Source organism: Barbus barbus (genome assembly GCF_936440315.1).
Source record: "Barbus barbus genome assembly, chromosome: 5".
NCBI lineage: Eukaryota > Metazoa > Chordata > Actinopteri > Cypriniformes > Cyprinidae > Barbus > Barbus barbus.
The window spans coordinates 39,681,052-39,699,744 of NC_136733.1; the positions used below are offsets into that span (position 1 = coordinate 39,681,052).

The following is an 18,693-nucleotide window of genomic DNA, read 5'->3' on the forward strand; positions in this document are numbered from 1 at the left end:
CATTTGCAAAAACGGTTAACCATTTTCAAAAATCAAGGTTTTTCATTGTGCATTCCAATTAATTTCAATCTAACTGCAGTTGGGTTATTTTGATTAGGTACAAAATTGCTAAATACTAAGTAACTAACACAAAAACATGATTTTTGAAAATTAAGACAGGTTTTTGCAAATAAGCTCTGTTGTGCATAGTTGGTTCATTTTGGCTAATGCATTAATTAAGGTTAACAAATGAGGCCTCCATTCTCATCCTCATTCTGAAAGGCCGAAGGAACAGAAAAATGCTGCTCTCTATTTTTAAAAACAGTCTTTGTTTCTGAGCAGCTGACTCAATATAAGTACAAAAAAACCATCAAAATTCCACATCAATGTCTCAAGATTGCATTACTCCAATTGAGCAGTTAGTAACAAAGGATCTGTTGAGGAGTAATGCATTGAAAAAGGAATAAAGTTGAAAATGACAAATGTCTACAGAAACAACCTTCAATACTGTATGTCCCCCGGCTTCAATAAATTTGGAATTAACAGCGATATATTTGTTTCCACTAGATGTCAGTGTTTTAATGATCACTTTTAAACTGGATAAAATTAAATGCAAAAACTAGCAGCAGAATGTTTATTTGAATAAGTCAGAAATAATATTAATAATAATTATATATATATATATATATATATATATATACACACACACAGGTGCATCTAAAAAATTGAATATCGTGAAAAAGTTAATTATTTTTTGTAACTTGTCTAAAATAATTAAACATATTTTAGATTCATTACATGTAAAGTAAAATATTTCAAAAGTTTTTTTTTTTTTTTTTTTTAATTTTGATGATTAGAGACCACAGCTCATGAAAGTCAAAAATCAAGTATTTCAAAATATTGATTTTGAAAAAATGAACTTTTTCACGATATTCAAATTTTTTTAGATGGACCTGTACTTTCTAATCTAACTACATCTAACTTACTAAATATTAAGAGCGTTGAAGAGCTCGCTTAAACCTCGAATCAAAGTATTAAAATATAATCCAAACTCTCTTGACCTTTGTAAGGCTGGTACTTTCGCAAAGGCTAAAAAAAAAAAATGCATGTCTAATGAATATTCAATAAGTTACGTTCTCGGCTTCCAATGGAAGCGTTGGCTGCTGAATATTAAGTAGCATTCGTAATTTATCTGGGCGGCGCTGACTAATGACGTCATTTCCCCCCGCCCTGCGTGTAGTTCCACGCTGCTGTCTTGTGAATGGGTCAAGACGAGAAAAAAGAGAAAGCCGTCCGGTCTCGTTTTTAAACGGGTTACCTCACGTCCCTCCGTTCATTCTGGACTGTCAGATAACGGACCTGTCACGCGCCGACAGATCAAGAACTCTCAAATTTGGTGAGCGGCATCTTTTCTTCATGAACTCGGCTAGCCGGCTAACCATTAAACACGAACCACGTCAGTGTGCTGCTTTTACCGAGGTTCAGTCGTGTTAGAGGCAGCGCATCAGCTCCGTGAGGACCGGGTCTGATGCTGGAGACAGACACTGGCCTGTTGTTAGCAGAGGTGATGTGATGTTTATCATGATCCGCACAGACATGCGTCAGTACTTAATCGCGTCTTTTTAGGTCCTGCGTTGCATCTTGCTGATCTATCTATCAGCCAAAGTCTATTCCACTTCTTTTGTTAGTCCTGATTATTATTATATGTGACCCTGGACCACAAAACCAGTCATAAGGGTCTATTTTTATACATAATCTAAAAGATGAATAGATAATCTTTCCATTGATGTATGGTTTGTTATGATAGGACAATATTTGGTTCAACTATTTGAAAATCTGGAATCTGAGGGTGCAAAAAAATCTAAATATTGAAAAAATCACCTTTAAAGTTGTTCAAATTAAGTCCTTAGCAATGCATATTACTAATTAAAAATGAAGTTTTGATATTTTTATGGTAGGAAGTTTATAAAATATCTTCATGTAACATAATCTTAATATCCTAATGATTTTTGGCATAAAAGGAAAATGTATAATTTTGACCCATACAAATTGGCTATTACTACAAATATACCCCAGCGACTTAAGACTGCTTTTGTGCTCCAGGGTCACATAAAAGAGTCAGACATTGTTGTGAACTTGATTTATTTGTTGTCTTAAATAGATGAATCATGTCTGTTTGATGTAATATGATAATATTTAGAAAGTTAGCTAGCTTTATCCAGTCATGTTGAGATTTTATTTCTGTCCCTCTGACATGCAGTATAGATATGAAGTGTGTTGTTTGGCTATTTTGGATTTTCCATGGTGTGATTTAATAATGACAATAATGATGATAATAAAAATAGTAATGTTACTTTAATTCTGTACAATAACCGTTAATTTGTTAAGCGTTATGCAGTGTAATGTATGATTATTAATGGTGTTATGTAGATTTTTCTGTGGCTATTGCTAAAACAGATAGATATAGAGGTGGAAGATGGTTATATAATGTAAATATAAAGCAATTTAATGGTGGCAAATAAGACAGACACAATTTAAAATGTACAATTAATGAACATTTAACATTCTTATATTTCATAAAAATATGAAAACCAAAAATGTGCACTTAAAAAGTAAAATTATATAAAATGTGCAACTTTTCACAAATGTGAAATTCCACCAAATAATTCACCTGACCGATATCAATAATTATCTAATATTTTGAAGTATTGCTATGACATATAGTATTGATGATTATAATAATAATAATAATAATAAAACATGTTTCCTGAGGTCACAGAATACAAAATTGTAATAAAAATTAATTTGAAAATTTAGTAAAGAGTATAATGATTTTTATTTTACAGTGAATTTTTTTTTCTCCTAGAAAAAAATAAAATAATATTTACAAAATATATATATATATCCATCTAATTTTTTTTTTTTTTTTTTTTTTTTTTTTTTTTATATTTTATCAGGATGAGCAACTGGAATAATTTTGTAAATTCATTGGTCAAAAATGTATGAGAACCATTATAATAATAAAATGATCATATAATAACTTTTTGTGACTAAAAACTCTTGATTTATATTGAAACACAAGAAAGAATGTGTATTATCTGTTCTCTGATATAAAAATAAAGATAACAGTGATTATAGTAATCACCTTATTGATTACTCCTCTGACGTATCTTTAGTGGCCAAAACATTCTCACAAAATCCTTGGAGGCCTGTCAGGTTTGACGTAGTGTGGAAAGCAGCAAAACTGCTTGTTATCCTTTTTTCCAGCTTAGTGGTTAGGTGAGGGTATAATTAATGCTGTTTGTTGGTGGTAATTATTTCTGAGGATGCCCCCACGGGCTGAGGGGAAGTGCTCTCTGGCATTACGTCGTATTCTTTAATGACAGGTCTCTGATGATTCAATTACTGTGCCTCTGTTAACCTCATTGTATAAAGGGGCTTTGATCACTGAGGCCTTGGACATTTGAAGCGTCCTGGACTGTGTGTCAGCTGAGCCAGCTGTTTAGGGCCGAAGAACAACTTCTGTAGAAATTAGATGAGCAACAGGTAAAGCTGATTCTAACATTGCTTATGCATTCAACAAAGTTGATTAACTGTGTGAATATGAGAGTTAGTGGCCGTTCCAAAAATATTAATATTTGCTTTGAATGATGCAGCTGTCTGCAGAAGGAGTCTAGGTCTTGCCAGCAACAGTATTGAAGTTGTCAGCTGTCAGCAAATCTACTTGACCAGTCATATCTCTCAAATTCCTCATAACCTTCAAGAGGGTTTGTTCAGCAGTACAAGTAGTATCTTGCCTTTCTGCATCATAACAAGTTTTGGTTGTATTGCATGTCTTCAGCATTTGAGAACAGTTTACTCAATGAACCACATGATTTGGGGTATTATTTAAGTGTTGGTCTAATTGGGTTTTTCTAATCCTTAATATGTAGTTCACCTAAAAGTTACAATTCTATAATTATTTACTCTAATGTCATTACAAACCTAACTTTGTTGAACACAAAAGAAGATATTTTGAAAAAAAAAACTGTTTGTTTGTTTTTCTTAATATGAACTGGGTTCAGTAGGGTCTGATATCATCAGTATCTTATTTTGTGATGAATGTTTCATTTGTGGTTGAACTATGAGGACATATTTTACTACATACTGCCACGGGGTGAGGAATCACACGACAGGGAAGGCAGGTTAAATGCCCCGGAGGGTGGCTTTATTCACAAGGGGAGAAGTGCAACAAAGGGGAAAAAGTTCCTATGGGTGCTCCAGTGCGGTGAGTGCTCTCTTGCTTCTTTTCCCAGTGCAGTGAATCCGTGCTGTGCTCCAGTGGGGCTGGTCGGTCACACGCTGCTGTCTGTGGGAGAAATGAGAGGGCGAGTTAAGTGCTTGGTCTCATGGAGAAATCTCCCTGTGTGTTGGGCTTGCGTGGCTTATTTAGCCGCCGTGTGATGAGCCGCAGCTGTGACCGATCAGCCTGTGATGAGGATGGGCAGGTGTTCCTCGCTCATTTCCAGGGCGACGCTGATGAAGCTTCGGGATGCTCTCCCCCCCCCCCCCCCCCCCCCCCCCCAAGTCGTCCTGGTCCTGTTGATAATGTGAGATAGTAAGGGAAGTTTAGGGGGTTGGTAGGGAGTGACCCCCGACAGACCAGCGAAAGCTGCCCAGATCCGAGTGAGACCGTCAGCTTTGGCATTCGCGGCTCCAGCCCGATGACACACAACAAAGTGGAAGTCCTGGAGTGCGAGGAACCATCGGGTCACCCTGGCATTGGTGTCCTTAGCGCGAGCCATCCATTGAAGGGGTGCGTGGTCAGTGACCAGGGTGAACTTCTGGCCCAGGAGGTAGTAGCGCAGCTCCAGGACTGCCCACTTGACGGCCAGGGCCTCCTTTTCCACCGCAGCATAGTTTCTCTTGGCCGGGGTCAGCTTCCTGCTAATATAAATGACAGGATGCTCCTCACCTTCTTGGATCTGTGAATGGACGGCTCCCAGTCCCGTATCGGAGGCATCCGTCTGCAGCAGGAAGGGGCAGCTAAAGTCCAGGGCTCGGAGGACTGGTACCGCGGTGAGGGCCCCTTTTACCTTCTGGAAGGCTTCCTCCACTGCTGGTGTCCACAGTACCTTCTCCAGCTGCCCCTTCCTGTTCAGGTCTGTCAGGGAGGCGGCTAAAGAGGAGAAGTTAGGGATGAAGCAGCGATTATATCCTGCCAACCCTAAAAAGGCTCGTACCTGGGTTTTTGTTTTGGGTCTCGGGGCAGAGCGTACCGTCTCCACCTTCTCCTGTGGTCAAATAATGCCCCGTCTGACTTGGAAACCCAGTTACTTCGCCTCGGAGAGTGCAATGTGGCACTTGCGAGGGTTGACAGTGGCCACTAGAGGTGGAAAAAGCATTCTTAGGTTTGGTATTCTCATAGAGGAGTACCTGCCAGTAACCTTTGGTGAGGTCCAATGTTGAGATATACCAGACCCTTCCCAGTCGGTCCAACAGCTCGTCCACCCGAGGCATGGGGTACCCGTCGAACTCGGAGACCTCGTTGAGGAGACGGAAGTCGTTGCAGAAACGGAGGGTGCCGTTTGGTTTCGGGACCATCACGATTGGGCTGGACCACGGGCTGCGAGATGGTTCTAACACCCCTAACTTCAGCATTTGTTGTATTTCCTCAATAGCTTGCCGACGAGCCTCAGGGACATGGTAGGGCCGTTGCCTGACGACCCCTGGTGGCATCCGTATGTCATGCTGCAGGACGCTGGTTTGCCCGGGGAGAGGGGGGAACACATCAGAAAACTGACGATCAGGTGCTGCAGCTCCCCCTTCTGGGCAGCCGAAAGGTGTGGGTTGACATCCACCACCACGGGATCAGAGGTGGCGAGGGCTGCGAGCTGGTCTCTAGTCCCAACCCATCTCTTCAGAAGGTTGATGTGGTAGAGCTGCTCGGCTTTTCTCCTTCCTGGCTGACGCACACACGGTAAGCAACCGGCCCGATCCTTTCCAGTACCGTGTAGGGCCCCTGCCAGGTGGCCAGGAACTTGCAAGCCGCGTTGGGGACTAGGACCATGACTCGATCACTGACCTGGAACTCCCGTGGTTGGGCTGCCCGGTTGTAGTGACGCTGTTGAGCCTGTTGAGCTTTGTTTAAGTGTTCCCGGACTAATGGCATGACCCGGTCGATCCTCTCCCTCATCTGTCTCACGTGCTCGATCACTGAGGGATGGGCTGCCGGCTGTTGTTCCCAGGCCTCCTTCGCCACATCCAGGAGGCCGCGGGGTTGTCGGCCAAAGAGGAGGCTCGAAGGGGGTGAAACCAGATGAGGCCTGGGGAACTTCGCGGATCCCGAAGAGGACGTCGGGGATCATGATGTCCCAGTCGTGCTTGTCCTCCGCGACCACCCATCTCCGCATCTGCTTCAGAGTCTGATTGAAGCGTTTGACCAGTCCGTCAGTCTGGGAATGGTAGACGGTGGTCCTCAACTGCTTCGTCCTCAACTGCTTCACCCGCAACAGCCGGCAGAGGTCAGCCATTAGTCGGGACATAAAGTGGGTACCCTGATCGGTCAGGATCTCCGCTGGGATGCCGACTCGTCTGGAGAGCAGGAAGAGTTCCTGGGCGATGGCTTTGGCGGTGGCTTTTCGGAGGGGAACTGCCTCTGCATACTGGGTGGCATAGTCGACAATCACCAGGATGTATTCATGTCCCTGGGCAGACTTAGGGAACGGCCCCACAAGGTCCATCCCGATGCACTCGAAAGACACCTCGATGATGGGCAGCGGTATCAGCGGACTGGGAGGAGGAGTCCTTGGTGACATCGCTTGGCAGGTTGGGCAGGCTTGGCAGAACCTCTTCACTTCGGCTTCCAAGCCCGGCCAATGGAAGCGGTCGCGGATCCGTTGGATGGTGTTCGCGGCTCCGAGGTGCCCTGCCAAGGGATGGGAGTGTGCCAGTTCCAGTATGGTCTCTGTCTTCATGCGTGGCACCACCAACAATAATTTTTCCTCCCCCCTCCGCTGGGCGACACAATAGAGCAGGCCGTTTTGGACCACGAAGTGCGGGAGAGGATGGGGGGCAGGCTGAGCTTCCTTGCCTTCGATGACCCGGACCTGTGTCCAGCAATGCTCAAAACACTGGTTCTTAAACTGCTTTTCTGATATTTGGCTAGATCGGGTTGTTTCATAGCAAAGAGTATTATAGTACAGCTTCTTTAAAGGCATAGTACGCACTTCCTCTGCTTAACTTGGAAGGGCTTTCACATGCTTTCCTTCATAACCTCTTTCTGTCGATTTGTTTTTGTGTATTCTGCTTGACGACAGGTCCGAGCTGTTGATAAGGACCTGTCTTGTGGAATTTCACCTGAGTCATGCTATAAAAGCTGCCACATCAGCAGAGCGAATATGTCTGTCAAGTGGAAAGATTTGCTCTCTTTTTTCCACTAGTGTGCAAGTTAGTCTGCATTCCTAATCTAGAGACATTCTGTGGACATTTAATGGAATGTGTGTTTAAAAAGCCTCTGGCTTATTTGCATCATTGTACAGTTGTGAGTCTAAATTTCAAGACTTCAGCAATAAAATTAAGTAACCTTTGTCTGACAAAGTTAATTTATATGGTAAAACTTAACAATAAGGTTCAGGCCCGTATTCACAAAACCTTTGATCTTACCACTAAGAGTTTTCCTAAATAGCAGTAAAAGTTTTTAGCTAAGAGTTTTCTCTTAAAACCTATTCACAAGCTGCTGAGACAAACTTTTACTAAGGAATAGAGAGAAGTCTTAATCTAAGAGTAAGGGGACGGGGTTGATCTCGTTACTATATGCTTTAACTATGCACACAGTGATTGGCTAATAGGAGAGGGGAGAGGTCTCTGTCAGAGATTTATTCATATAATATCGTGCTCTACAATATTTCTGTTGCCATATCCAAATAGTTAAAAAAAAAAATTGTTAATTGCCACATTCAAATAAAGATTTTAACATGCAGGCTAAGTGTGTCACTAATTAAACAAATATATGTTTAGCTAATTGTCAGCCTCTTACATGTATGCTTCTTGTAGCGGATGCATATAAACCGACTTTTAATTAACAGAGTAGAATAATCATGGCTTATAGTAAGACATGCAATCGTAGAAGAAAACCAAACTGGACCCAAGAATATCTGTTACTTCTTGCCCAGCTGGTTAATGAAAAGGATATAATCAAAGGAAAATTTGGAGTTGGGATAACCTCCAAACCTTAAAGGTGATACCATTTTAAAGGCTCATTATCGTCAAATGTTTCTAAAATGTTTATATTCTGATTGCCGGCAACAGCCATTTTAGGATAGTTGTGAGTTGGTCTTTGTGACTTAGGAGTCCTCTTCACTACTCCTAACGTTTTACAGATTTAGGAACTAGTTTTAGCACTAAAACGCTTTGTGAAATACTCTTAGAGCAAAAATGAAGGAGTCCTAAATTTAGGACTGACACGCCCACTATTTTTAAGCTACTTTTAGCCTTAAGATGTTTTGTGAATACGGGCCCTGATCTTTAAAATGAGTTAAGGCAGTAGCTAAACCTGAACAATCAATGAATGCATTAGGTATCATAGACAGTGAGAAACAATTGTATGGCATTTCTCAGTCTAGATTAATGTTAATTTGTAAATATGCTTCTATAATGTATTCTGAGCACACATGAATAATAATATTTTTCAAAAATGAGCCTTAACTTGTGTAATGCAACTTGAAGAAACTCTCTATTTGGTCAGTAGCTATCGCCTCACCACACATGACTAGCCCAAGTCCTTTATTGTTTTGTTTTTACAGGGTTCCTGCAGGTCCTTAGAGTCTTAAAATATTTTAAATCCAATTACATCAAATTTAAGGTCATAAAAAGTCTTTATCTTAAATTGTATAATAAAAGTAAATTAAGACAATTGAACGATTATTCAATTATTGAACAAATTCAACATTTTATATAAATGACTAATCTATTAATACAATTTTTTTACAAATATAAATTATTTGTTGAACTACCTCAGCGCAGCTCTTTTGAAAGTAAATTTTCAAAGACCTCAGTGCTACTTCGTCTTTGTCACAACTCTCGGGAAGCATGGAACACGGAAGCCAGGAGACGAGGAATTCACACACGGGTCTTTAATATTCAGAAGATAACAGATCACAGGCAGGGAAGACAATTCAAGGACCGACAAACACTAACTGAAAGGACTGGGGCTTTTAAAGACAGGATAACGAGGGAACTAAGGAGACACACCTGGGATCAAATTAACAATTAACATTTGGGAAAAACTGGGTCACAGAACACATGGGGAGCAAAACACAACAAAAACAGGTCCATGATCCTGACATGTCGCCCCCCTCCCAGAAGGTGTGTCCTCGCACCGTTGAAACAGCCAAAGGGGAGGGGCGGGTGGGAACTAGGGAGGCGGCTCAGGAGGAGGGACAGACATCCAGGAGGGGCCCGGCAGACAGAGACCAAGGTGGTGACGAAGGAGGGAGGAGCCAGGGAAGAGACAGGAGGGACCCAGAGCAGGAGGCGCACAGCTGGACCCAGGCCACAGCCATGAAGATGGCCCATGGTGGAGCCAACGGAGGGAGGAGCCATGGAGGAGCGATGGCCGCCAACGGCGGCGGAGCAGGTGGTGGAGGAGCCCGAGGTGGAGACGGTGTCACGACCCGGGCTTGAACTCGGGTCTCTGGTGTGATGGTTGAGAGATCTACCACTGAGCCACGGAAACGAAGATTTAATAAAAAAAAAATTTTTGCAAGGATAACTCAACAAAAGTTCTTCTCGGATTGAGGAATTACAACATCAAAAATGATGGAAAACCAAAAGAGAAAATAAAAACTCCACGAGGGGAGAAAACAAAGTCAGATAACAAATACAATCAAAGACAGGAACTCAGGATACCTTACTGGGGGTAGCAAGAGAGGCTTAGCGAGACCAGGCAGGAAACACAGGGCGAAGACTCAAAAAACCGAGTGGGGAAACAAGGGAAAGATACACAACTTAAATACACTGGGGGAAATGGACCGAGGCGGAGTCCGGGCCTCGGAGGCTGGAGGCGGAGGTAAGGGATACTCCAGCCCCGGCGACGCTGGAGGATGGCAGACCCACGGGGCATCGCACCGGCGATCATCTGCTCAGTCGCTCGGCTTAGCGCTGGCTCGCACATCGCGGCGGGAAATGGCTCTCCGTCATCGGTGGGCTCAGGCTGATGCTCCGCACCTAGTCTTATGTAATGATCATAAACTTGCATTATATTGATTTTATGCTGGTTTGGGCACAGGATCTCAAAGTTTTGCTTTGTGTGGCAAAGTTTAATAATGCCATTGTTGAACCATTTTTTTTCTCTCAAAGCTTTGAGTGACCTCTGAGATGTGATCAATCTATAAATTCATCAAAGACCTGCTCAATGATTACTGATCCTTCCTGATGCAGATGCAATGGCTATAGACAGTCTGCCTGTAGACTGAATACCAGACATTCTTCTCTGAGACTTATCATGTCTCCTGAAATAGCAGCAGTCCACAAGGATCTCTTGAGATGGGGTCATTATAACCCTCTGCCATTATCTGAGATACAATGCCGCTGCTGGAAATCATATCAGTGTATTGTTGTGACAGCGGCGAGATGTGATTGCCTGCTCCAATATAAATGCTGCTTTCAGGTGGGCTGAGAATTTAGTTTTGTATATAAGCCAAACTAGCAAGATATGTTTCCGCCATAGAATAAAGATAGTTCTCACAATTTTTACTTTGTTTCTTGCAATTGCATGTTTTTCTAAAAAAGAAAATAAAAAAAACCCTACACAAAGAATTGTGAGATAAGAACCCACATTTTTAAGAATTGTGCAATTCTGACTTTTTCTCAAAATTATTTTTTCAAAACGGAATTAAAAAATAAAGGTAATTTATTTAGACTTTTCTCTCAAGTGCAAGCTAACATCACACAGTTTGGACTGTTTTTCACAGAATCGCAAGTTTATACTGTATGTTGCAATTCTAAGTTTATATCTCAGAATTGCAATATTGTTACAAAAAGTGTGAGAATGTTTTTTTTTTTTTTTTATTTATGTGCATATAAGAAAATGTAATCCTGGAACTTGTGATTATAGTAAGGTTATTCGATGACTGAATAAAAAAAAATATTTGACAGAAAAAGTGTGAGGAAAAATTGTGAATTATGAGATGGAAATAGTCACTGCTACTGTGCAAGTGTGTTCTGGGTTCTTGGTCAGTGGTTATTTATTAGTCCAAGTTATGCTATTCTGCTACCAGTGTCTTTTTTTGCTATTTTAATTTTGTAAAGGCATCTAGTGATGCTAGTGGCACAGAAATGACACACTTTAGGTTTAATTTGCTATATAATTGAACGTCATGTTGTGACTAGTTGTAAATAACAGCAGTTGAGTTGTCTACTGATCAGAGGTGTGTGCTGTTCTACTAAAGCTTACCTTGCCTTTTGGTGGCCCTCACATATTATCAATAAGGCAGCGAGGATCATATTTCCTCTGTCTCTCCAAACCACGTGCATAAGCGTAGTCAGCATACCACAGCCGGCATCAGCATGGTGTGTTTAACCTCTCCTTCACACACCCTGCTGTTTTTGATAAACATTCTCATGCTCTTTTACACCCACACTGTAATTTACACCCTGATCGTGAGTCGGAATTATGAGCGCATAATGCTTGAGAATAAATATTGAACTTATCCCAGAAATCGTCCATGAAATCAGATTATAAAAAGCTGTCATTTACTTCCTCATATTTACTTGATGGCAATCAGTATTAACATTAATCAACAGGTTTTACTTCGCTTTCACAAGCACGCTTTAGTCTGATCTTTCGAAGACGCTCTCTGTTTTTGTTTTCTGTTCTTCTTGGCTTCACGTTCACCCAAATATCTGGCCAGTCAAGGTTAAGCAAGGTAAGTTTCTGCTGGTTTTTGAGTGCAAGATCTTGAAGGCTAAATGGCTCTTTCTTTATCCCTGCTGTAGACGTGGAGTGGCCATGTGTGTCAGACAGACTACAAAGTTCAATACAAAGGCATGATTGTGAAGTTCATTCAAATGTATTTTTGTTTATGGGTCTTAATCATAACACTATACAGTAAACGGAGGAATCTGACTAAATTACCCATATTGTTGGAATTTGAACTTTGTGACTCTTTTGGTTGTAGTAACTGGAATTATATCGATAACATCATGAAAAATAAATATATATATGATATATTAGACGAAATCCATCCAAAAGAATGAATATTTTCAGAATAAGAAGTGGCATCTGGTGAAAGCTGCTTTTCTGTCTGATTTTTCTATTTTCACAAAACTTGTAATTATTAATTTAAGCAGGTGAGAATATTTAATGTATGTGTGGACAGAAACATACAAAAAACTTAATCTTACACAAAATGTTTTCATGATGCATCATAATGAATATTCAGTGGCTGTGGCCAAAAATATTGAATAGGGCTGAAAATGATAAATGCTTTATTAATTTAGATTTATTTTGTTTAGAACATCCCCATCGCATCCAGGGATATTGATTAATCTTGACAGCGGTATGCTTCCAGACTTATGCATGGTTGGTGTGCTGTTGTTCTTGCCCTTTTGCATTTCACCATGAGATCTCTGTATTCAGTACATAGAGGGTGGATGTGTAACACTTTATATGATACATAATCAAAGATGCTGTTGGATTTACTGTTGGAAGTGACATTTTCTTTTTAAATATCTTTTTGGTTGAAACATGGCTGAAATTTAAGACCATCCCCATTCAAAACTGCTTTTGTGGTGGTTTGCTGGAAACCAGCTGTTGTGTAAATCTCAAAGATAGTCATTAGCATTAGGGGGTTCAGTGATGGTAAGTAAATTTAGATATTGTTCCTGTCTTCACGTTCTTTGGGTTTACTCTCTGTACCTCTGCAACAGTGCCCTTTGAGACCTTTTCAGAAAGGCCCCATCTGGGGCCAATTATCCAGTGTTTGTGACTCCAATCTTAAGAGTTCATTCATTTACAATTGGACTTTGCTTCTCGTGGTTAAAAAAAACAAACATCTGGCCTTTCATGCATCAGGACATTCGCAGACATAGAGTCCCAGTGTCTGTTAAGAAGTGCTTGAATAATTTGTCTCTGTTGAAGGAAACCTGTGTTCTGTTTGCCTCGCATCAGCTCCTTAACCGCTCGTTAAATCTTGACGTAAGGAAAACTGTTTCCGGTTACAGCCTTTACCCATTTCCATTGAGAAGACTACCTACATTTCACTGCTGGTTATACTCTGTATAATTGTGTATGTGACAAATAAAAATCTTGAATCTTGAAGACTATATCTTGATAGCTGTTTATGAGAAGTTTTTATTCTTTTAAGTTAAGCTTTCAAAAGCTCACATTATAGTCTCAGGGATCCTCAGACAACCAATATTAATGATTTATAAATGAAAAATCATTGTCTGGCCATCTGATATTTCATTATGGTGATAAAGTTTAGTGTCATTAATTTCAGTGTATATTAGCAGTGGATGCTGTTGGCTTTTTGCATTTGATAGAGCGCTCGCATCCGGAAACAGTGATACGTGAGACTTGACAAACAAGCGTATTGATGGAGACCTTCTGTAATGGTCCAAAGAGAGTTAAATTTCATTCAAGGTACACGTTTTATCAGTTCTTGCTTTCCCTGGCAATCAAAGCCATGACCTTGGTGTTGCTATCAAAGGCTGGTTAAACTATTAGCAGCTTACATTTGATAAATAGTTGCCCATGTACTCAAGAAAAAATGTAATTTCATGTTATGCTTTCTGATTTTGCCGTATTAAAAATAGAACACACACTGAGATATTGTGGAAATATTTAGCTGGTATTGAGGGTGGTTGAGGCCAGTGTTATTTTCATATTACATACTATTATAGTAATTATTTATATTTAGAATTAGCTTTTATTTTAAATTATTTTTACTTCACTTAATTTGTTTTTATTTCAGTTTAGTTTTAGTACTTAATTTGTTTCAGTTAGTTGCCAAGGCAATATTTAAAATTTTGTAACATTTACATTTTCATTTATTTCTGCTTTATTTCAATTAATAAACACTTTTTGTTTTAATATTTGTTTTAGTTAACAATAACACAGGTTAAGGCCTGTCATGGACAGTACACAGTAGACTCATATTTTCATATTCTGTCCAGTGGTTAAAGTTTCTGTTTTATTTCTCTATATATCCATTTATCCATCCATTTAATTATTTCAGTTTTTAAAGCATAAAAATATTTGACTGTACTTTTTCTAGTACATAGAATGGAGTCCAATTTAAATGCAGGTCTGCTGAAACAATACCTGATTGCTATTTGGCTATACCAATGTGTGCTTATGAACATTTATTTAGCAAGTAAATCATGTTCGTTTTGATTGGCCGTATGACGATTATATCTTTCTCTGAAAGATAGACTATGGCTGTGTATGGTTAAAGACATGTAATTCTCATTAATTTGCCTAATTTTCTCATGTCTCTGTGTACTGTATGTCTATGTAGAGCTGGACGTGTTGCTGGTAGAGTCATGACCCTGAGACCAGCCAATGGCTGCAGACAGCTGACCTTGACCATTGGCCTGACCCTGACTCTAGGCCTGCTGCAGTGGCCAATAGGAGATGTCAGTGGTCAGGATGGACCGTCTCCTGCGCAAGTCCTTCAGGAGCTGCTGACACGCTATGGTGACAACACCAGCATCTCCGTCCCTCAGCTCCGAGCGCTCCTCATGCACTTAAACAGAGGCCAGAGTGGAGACCATGATGCAGAAACACAGCCCGCCAAAACCAATGCATCTCAGGTGAGTCAAGAAGGCGACAGAAGATTTGACGGCATTTGTTGCCCAGGGTGTATTTTCACACGTCTAACTGGCTCTTGAACTCTGTTGCCTCTGATTGGCTGCTTATTGCACACAAAAGCACATGCCTACTTTGTTTCATTTGCAATGACTTCTTTTCCATATATGTATTTGAATATGAAAATCAACATTTAGAAATACTGGAAATAAAATTCCCACTCTGTTTTTACTGCATTTTGTAAACCTATTTTATGTTTTTAATTTGATGTTGTTTTTTATCCTTGTAGTGAACTGTTTCTAGATTGTCGATAAAATATTTATCTCAAAAAAATTTGAAAGATAAACTAATGCTGGAAACTATACAAGGATCCCTCTCACATTAATATTACAATTATGATAATGATACTTTATAATATTAATTTTATACCTTTTAATGTTTAAGTCCTACGTATTATATATAGCCTATGATATTCACTCTCAAAAAAAATGTTGTATAGCCTACAGTACAAACATTTAAATTGCACACAAGGTATTTTTCCTAAATTAACGATGCGGTGAGATCCAGGCTGAAGAGTAATGACTAGGCTATGTCAGAGATAATTTTTAGAAGGAATAACACATTTATTACATAAAAAAAAAATTATACAATAAAAGAATAAAACTAATGCAAAATTAAGATCCATCTTATTCAATAATTTGTACTAAAGTGCAGAGTTTTCCACATTATTATATCTACGGGATGAAATAAGAAGAATGCAAAAGAAGGAAGAGTAAAAGAAAAGAATCAGAATAGGCACTAGTGATGGTCATTTCGGTTATTTTTCCTAACCGACAACCAACGCTCGTTAACCTATTATTAACCGTTAGAATAAGTGTCTGTGCCCCGTTAAAAATACTAACCTATGCAGAGTTTCGGTTCATTTTTGTGCTGCGCGAAAGGAAACCAGATGACCAGCACCTGTATATAAACTATTAATATACTATAATATATACTGATTAAAATGCAGTGGTTGCCTCTGATTTTAAATAGCTACAGATTGTATTTATTTACTTTTTACGTTTAGTTGTAGTAGTAGCAACTGCCAGTTTCTGCTAAATCAGTTTCATGGCCAGGAAAAAAAATATTTGACTGGTCATTTTTGTCCAGTCAACAGTCAGTGGCAGGTGTGGCAAAAAGTAAAAAAATATTATTATTATTGTTGTAAGGTTATTGTTTGGCTTCCTACAACACTAGTGTGAAATGTAATTTAGACTGATACACTATATCACTGCTAAACAGAGGGTCGAGTCCACTTTCAATACCAGGTACAATTCAATTCGCCAACTATTTTCTTTGCTCAATCATGGGCTGGAGAATAAGTTTCTAAATAATATTTAAAAATACTTTAAAAAAAAAAACTATTAACTTTTTGAACAGTAGCTTAAGTGTGTGTGTCCATGTAGTGCATAAATCCTTGGTATTAAAATATTCACTGCCTGAGCGTTGAGTAAGTGCAAAGCCAGAAATATTTGTCTTAGGTTTAGCATTTGTGTACTCATGTCATCAAGTGTTTTATCAGAGGCATTATCTCTTGTGCCACCTCTCAAGGTGTAAGTTAGAAAAAGAGTAACACGTTGTACTTTATCACTTTGTCCACAACGATAAAAGGCCATATTGAGTCATTATTTTTCCTCCTCCACAGATAGCATTTGTTACGCTAAAAGTCTATAAAACTGTGGTACATTTACAAGGACTGCAAGTGGAATATCTGCATGTCTTTTTTTCCATAAAGATTGTACATAAGTGTACATAAAATACATAAAAATAACATGCTTCCCGGCTTTTTCTTGAATTTTAGCTTATTTTTAGCAACTGAATAGTTGCCTAAATTAACTTTTTTAATGAATGACTCCTTTTTGTAAATATTTCGTTTTCAAAAATTCATACTAAAATTTTGTGTCATAAGAGTATATTTAATTGTTCTTAATTTGTACTATTTTGATTTCAAGATTCATAATGTCAAATTTAAAACGCGTTAATTTCCACTTCAGATGTAGCTTTTTGTAGACATAGCTTAAGAAAAGTATGATGATTATAGGATATTTTTTCAACATTTTGATTCCTTATCCTCAGTATGACCTTGAGATATGACACTGTTAGACCTCAAAGTCAGATCTGTGGTTTCTATGCTGTGCTGTGAGCGCTCCAGCACAAACTCAATGCTGTAACTGAAGCTTCTCCTCTGTGATCAGTAATCCAAGCCTCTGTCCTGTCCTCTGTTCTCAGTGCTTGGCTGCAGACACTCTGGCAGCGTATGGGATGAGCGAACAGTCCCGTATAGATGAACGAGGCCTGCAGGAAATCTGCCCTTCCATGATACAGCAGCTGGACTCACAAGCGTGCAAGACCCAACAGGACCAAGAGTCCGAGACCAGCCCCAGACCCACTGACGCTGAGGGTAAGATCGACTAGCCATTGAGAGTCAATGCATTCATATCTGTGATGATGCTTCAGTTTTATTGTTAGTCACAATGCTTTTGTCATTATACACTGCATGGCCAAAAGTATATGTACACCCCTACTTGGCTGGTGCAGCTATACAAATCAATCATACAGGTATGCAAACCTTAAATATGTACATTTATACACAATTCCCCTGTGCAAAAAGCAAAAGGCCTATAAAGGCTTGACTCTCCAAACCCGAACCTCATTGAGCAATCAAGCCATGGTTTTAAAATTAATTGTTCAACAATCAAATATGGGTGTGACGTATTTTGGGCTCATGCTTCCACTGTTTCTGCTGAGATGTGTTTACGCTGTGAATGCAATGACACTTATTAACAATGACACTTATAAACTGTCATGTGTTGCACGTCCACAGGTGATGCCATCCGTTAAACTTTATCAAAATAGATAAAGTACAACATCTTGGCATATTTATAGCAGACTAGTTTGGTTCATATCTGTTGTACACTGTAGGCAATCTTTGACTTTGCCAGCAAATTAGGCTTCTAGGAAAAATGATTCAGCAGAACTCTGCCTGAAAAGGTTGAAAGAGTGCAGGTGTTCTCTTGTGTTGAGCCTTGATCTCCAGTTAAAGTGATAAGAATAGTCCACTCTGAACACTGAAAAATGTAGAAACGTCATTGAAATGGAAAACAAATTATTGAAGCAAGTGGCATTCATTTATGCATTTATTTATTTATTTTGAAAGATGGCACACGCACATAAAGTAATAGCTATATCAGAAGTCAGAAAGGGATTTATTACCAAGTATGTTTACAAACACAAAGAATTTGACTTGATGACAAGAGCTTTCAGTGCAGAAGAAAGTACAGACATAGTGCAGACATACATAGGAATTACACAGTAGAGATGGAATATAACTAATATAAGAAAAACAGAAAATTAAATAATGCACTATATACAGAAGTAAAAGTATGGGAAAAAAATTTAATTGTTTAAATGAAGTGCGGTTTACAAATGTATAAATTTCAAATTTACAAAGTGCAAATTTTATAGCACAAATGTACTATATACTACCATTTAAGTTTGGGGTTGGTATGATTTTTTTTTTTAATGTGATATAGTCTCTTATGCTTACTAAGGCTGCATCTATTTCATCAAAAATACAGTAAAAAAAAATAATAATATTTTAATTTATTTTAAACTGTAATTTATTCCTGTGATCAAATCTGTATTTTCAGCATCTTTACTCCAGTCTTCAGTGTCACATGATCCTTCAGAAATCATTAGAATATGCTGATTTGCTGCTCAAGAAACATTTCTGATTATTACCAATGTTGAAAAGAATCGTGCTGCTTGATATTTTTGTGGAAACCATACATTTTATTCTATATTTCTTACTAACTCCAAACTTTTGAACAGTGGTGTACTTTAAAAATGAATATAAAAATGACCTTTCAGATAGTTAAACGTCA

At 39.1% G+C, this 18,693-nt stretch overlaps 1 protein-coding gene across 3 annotated transcripts in view; it reads left to right on the forward strand.

Annotated features, from left to right (window-relative positions):
• The first annotated feature begins 1,200 nt into the window (after positions 1 to 1,200).
• slc39a14 (solute carrier family 39 member 14) overlaps positions 1,201 to 18,693 on the forward strand; it is a 30,200-nt gene continuing 12,707 nt past the window's right edge. For 2 of the 3 annotated variants that reach the window (XM_079417793.1, XM_079417795.1), the window contains exons 1-3: positions 1,201 to 1,375; positions 14,481 to 14,775; positions 17,039 to 17,210. In XM_079417793.1, the coding sequence (XP_079273919.1) occupies positions 14,506 to 14,775; positions 17,039 to 17,210 (442 nt within the window). In that variant the 5' untranslated portion in view covers positions 1,201 to 1,375; positions 14,481 to 14,505. Of the gene's footprint in view, positions 1,544 to 14,480; positions 14,776 to 17,038; positions 17,211 to 18,693 lie in introns of all 3 variants that reach the window. The other variant, XM_079417794.1, reaches the window with a different exon arrangement.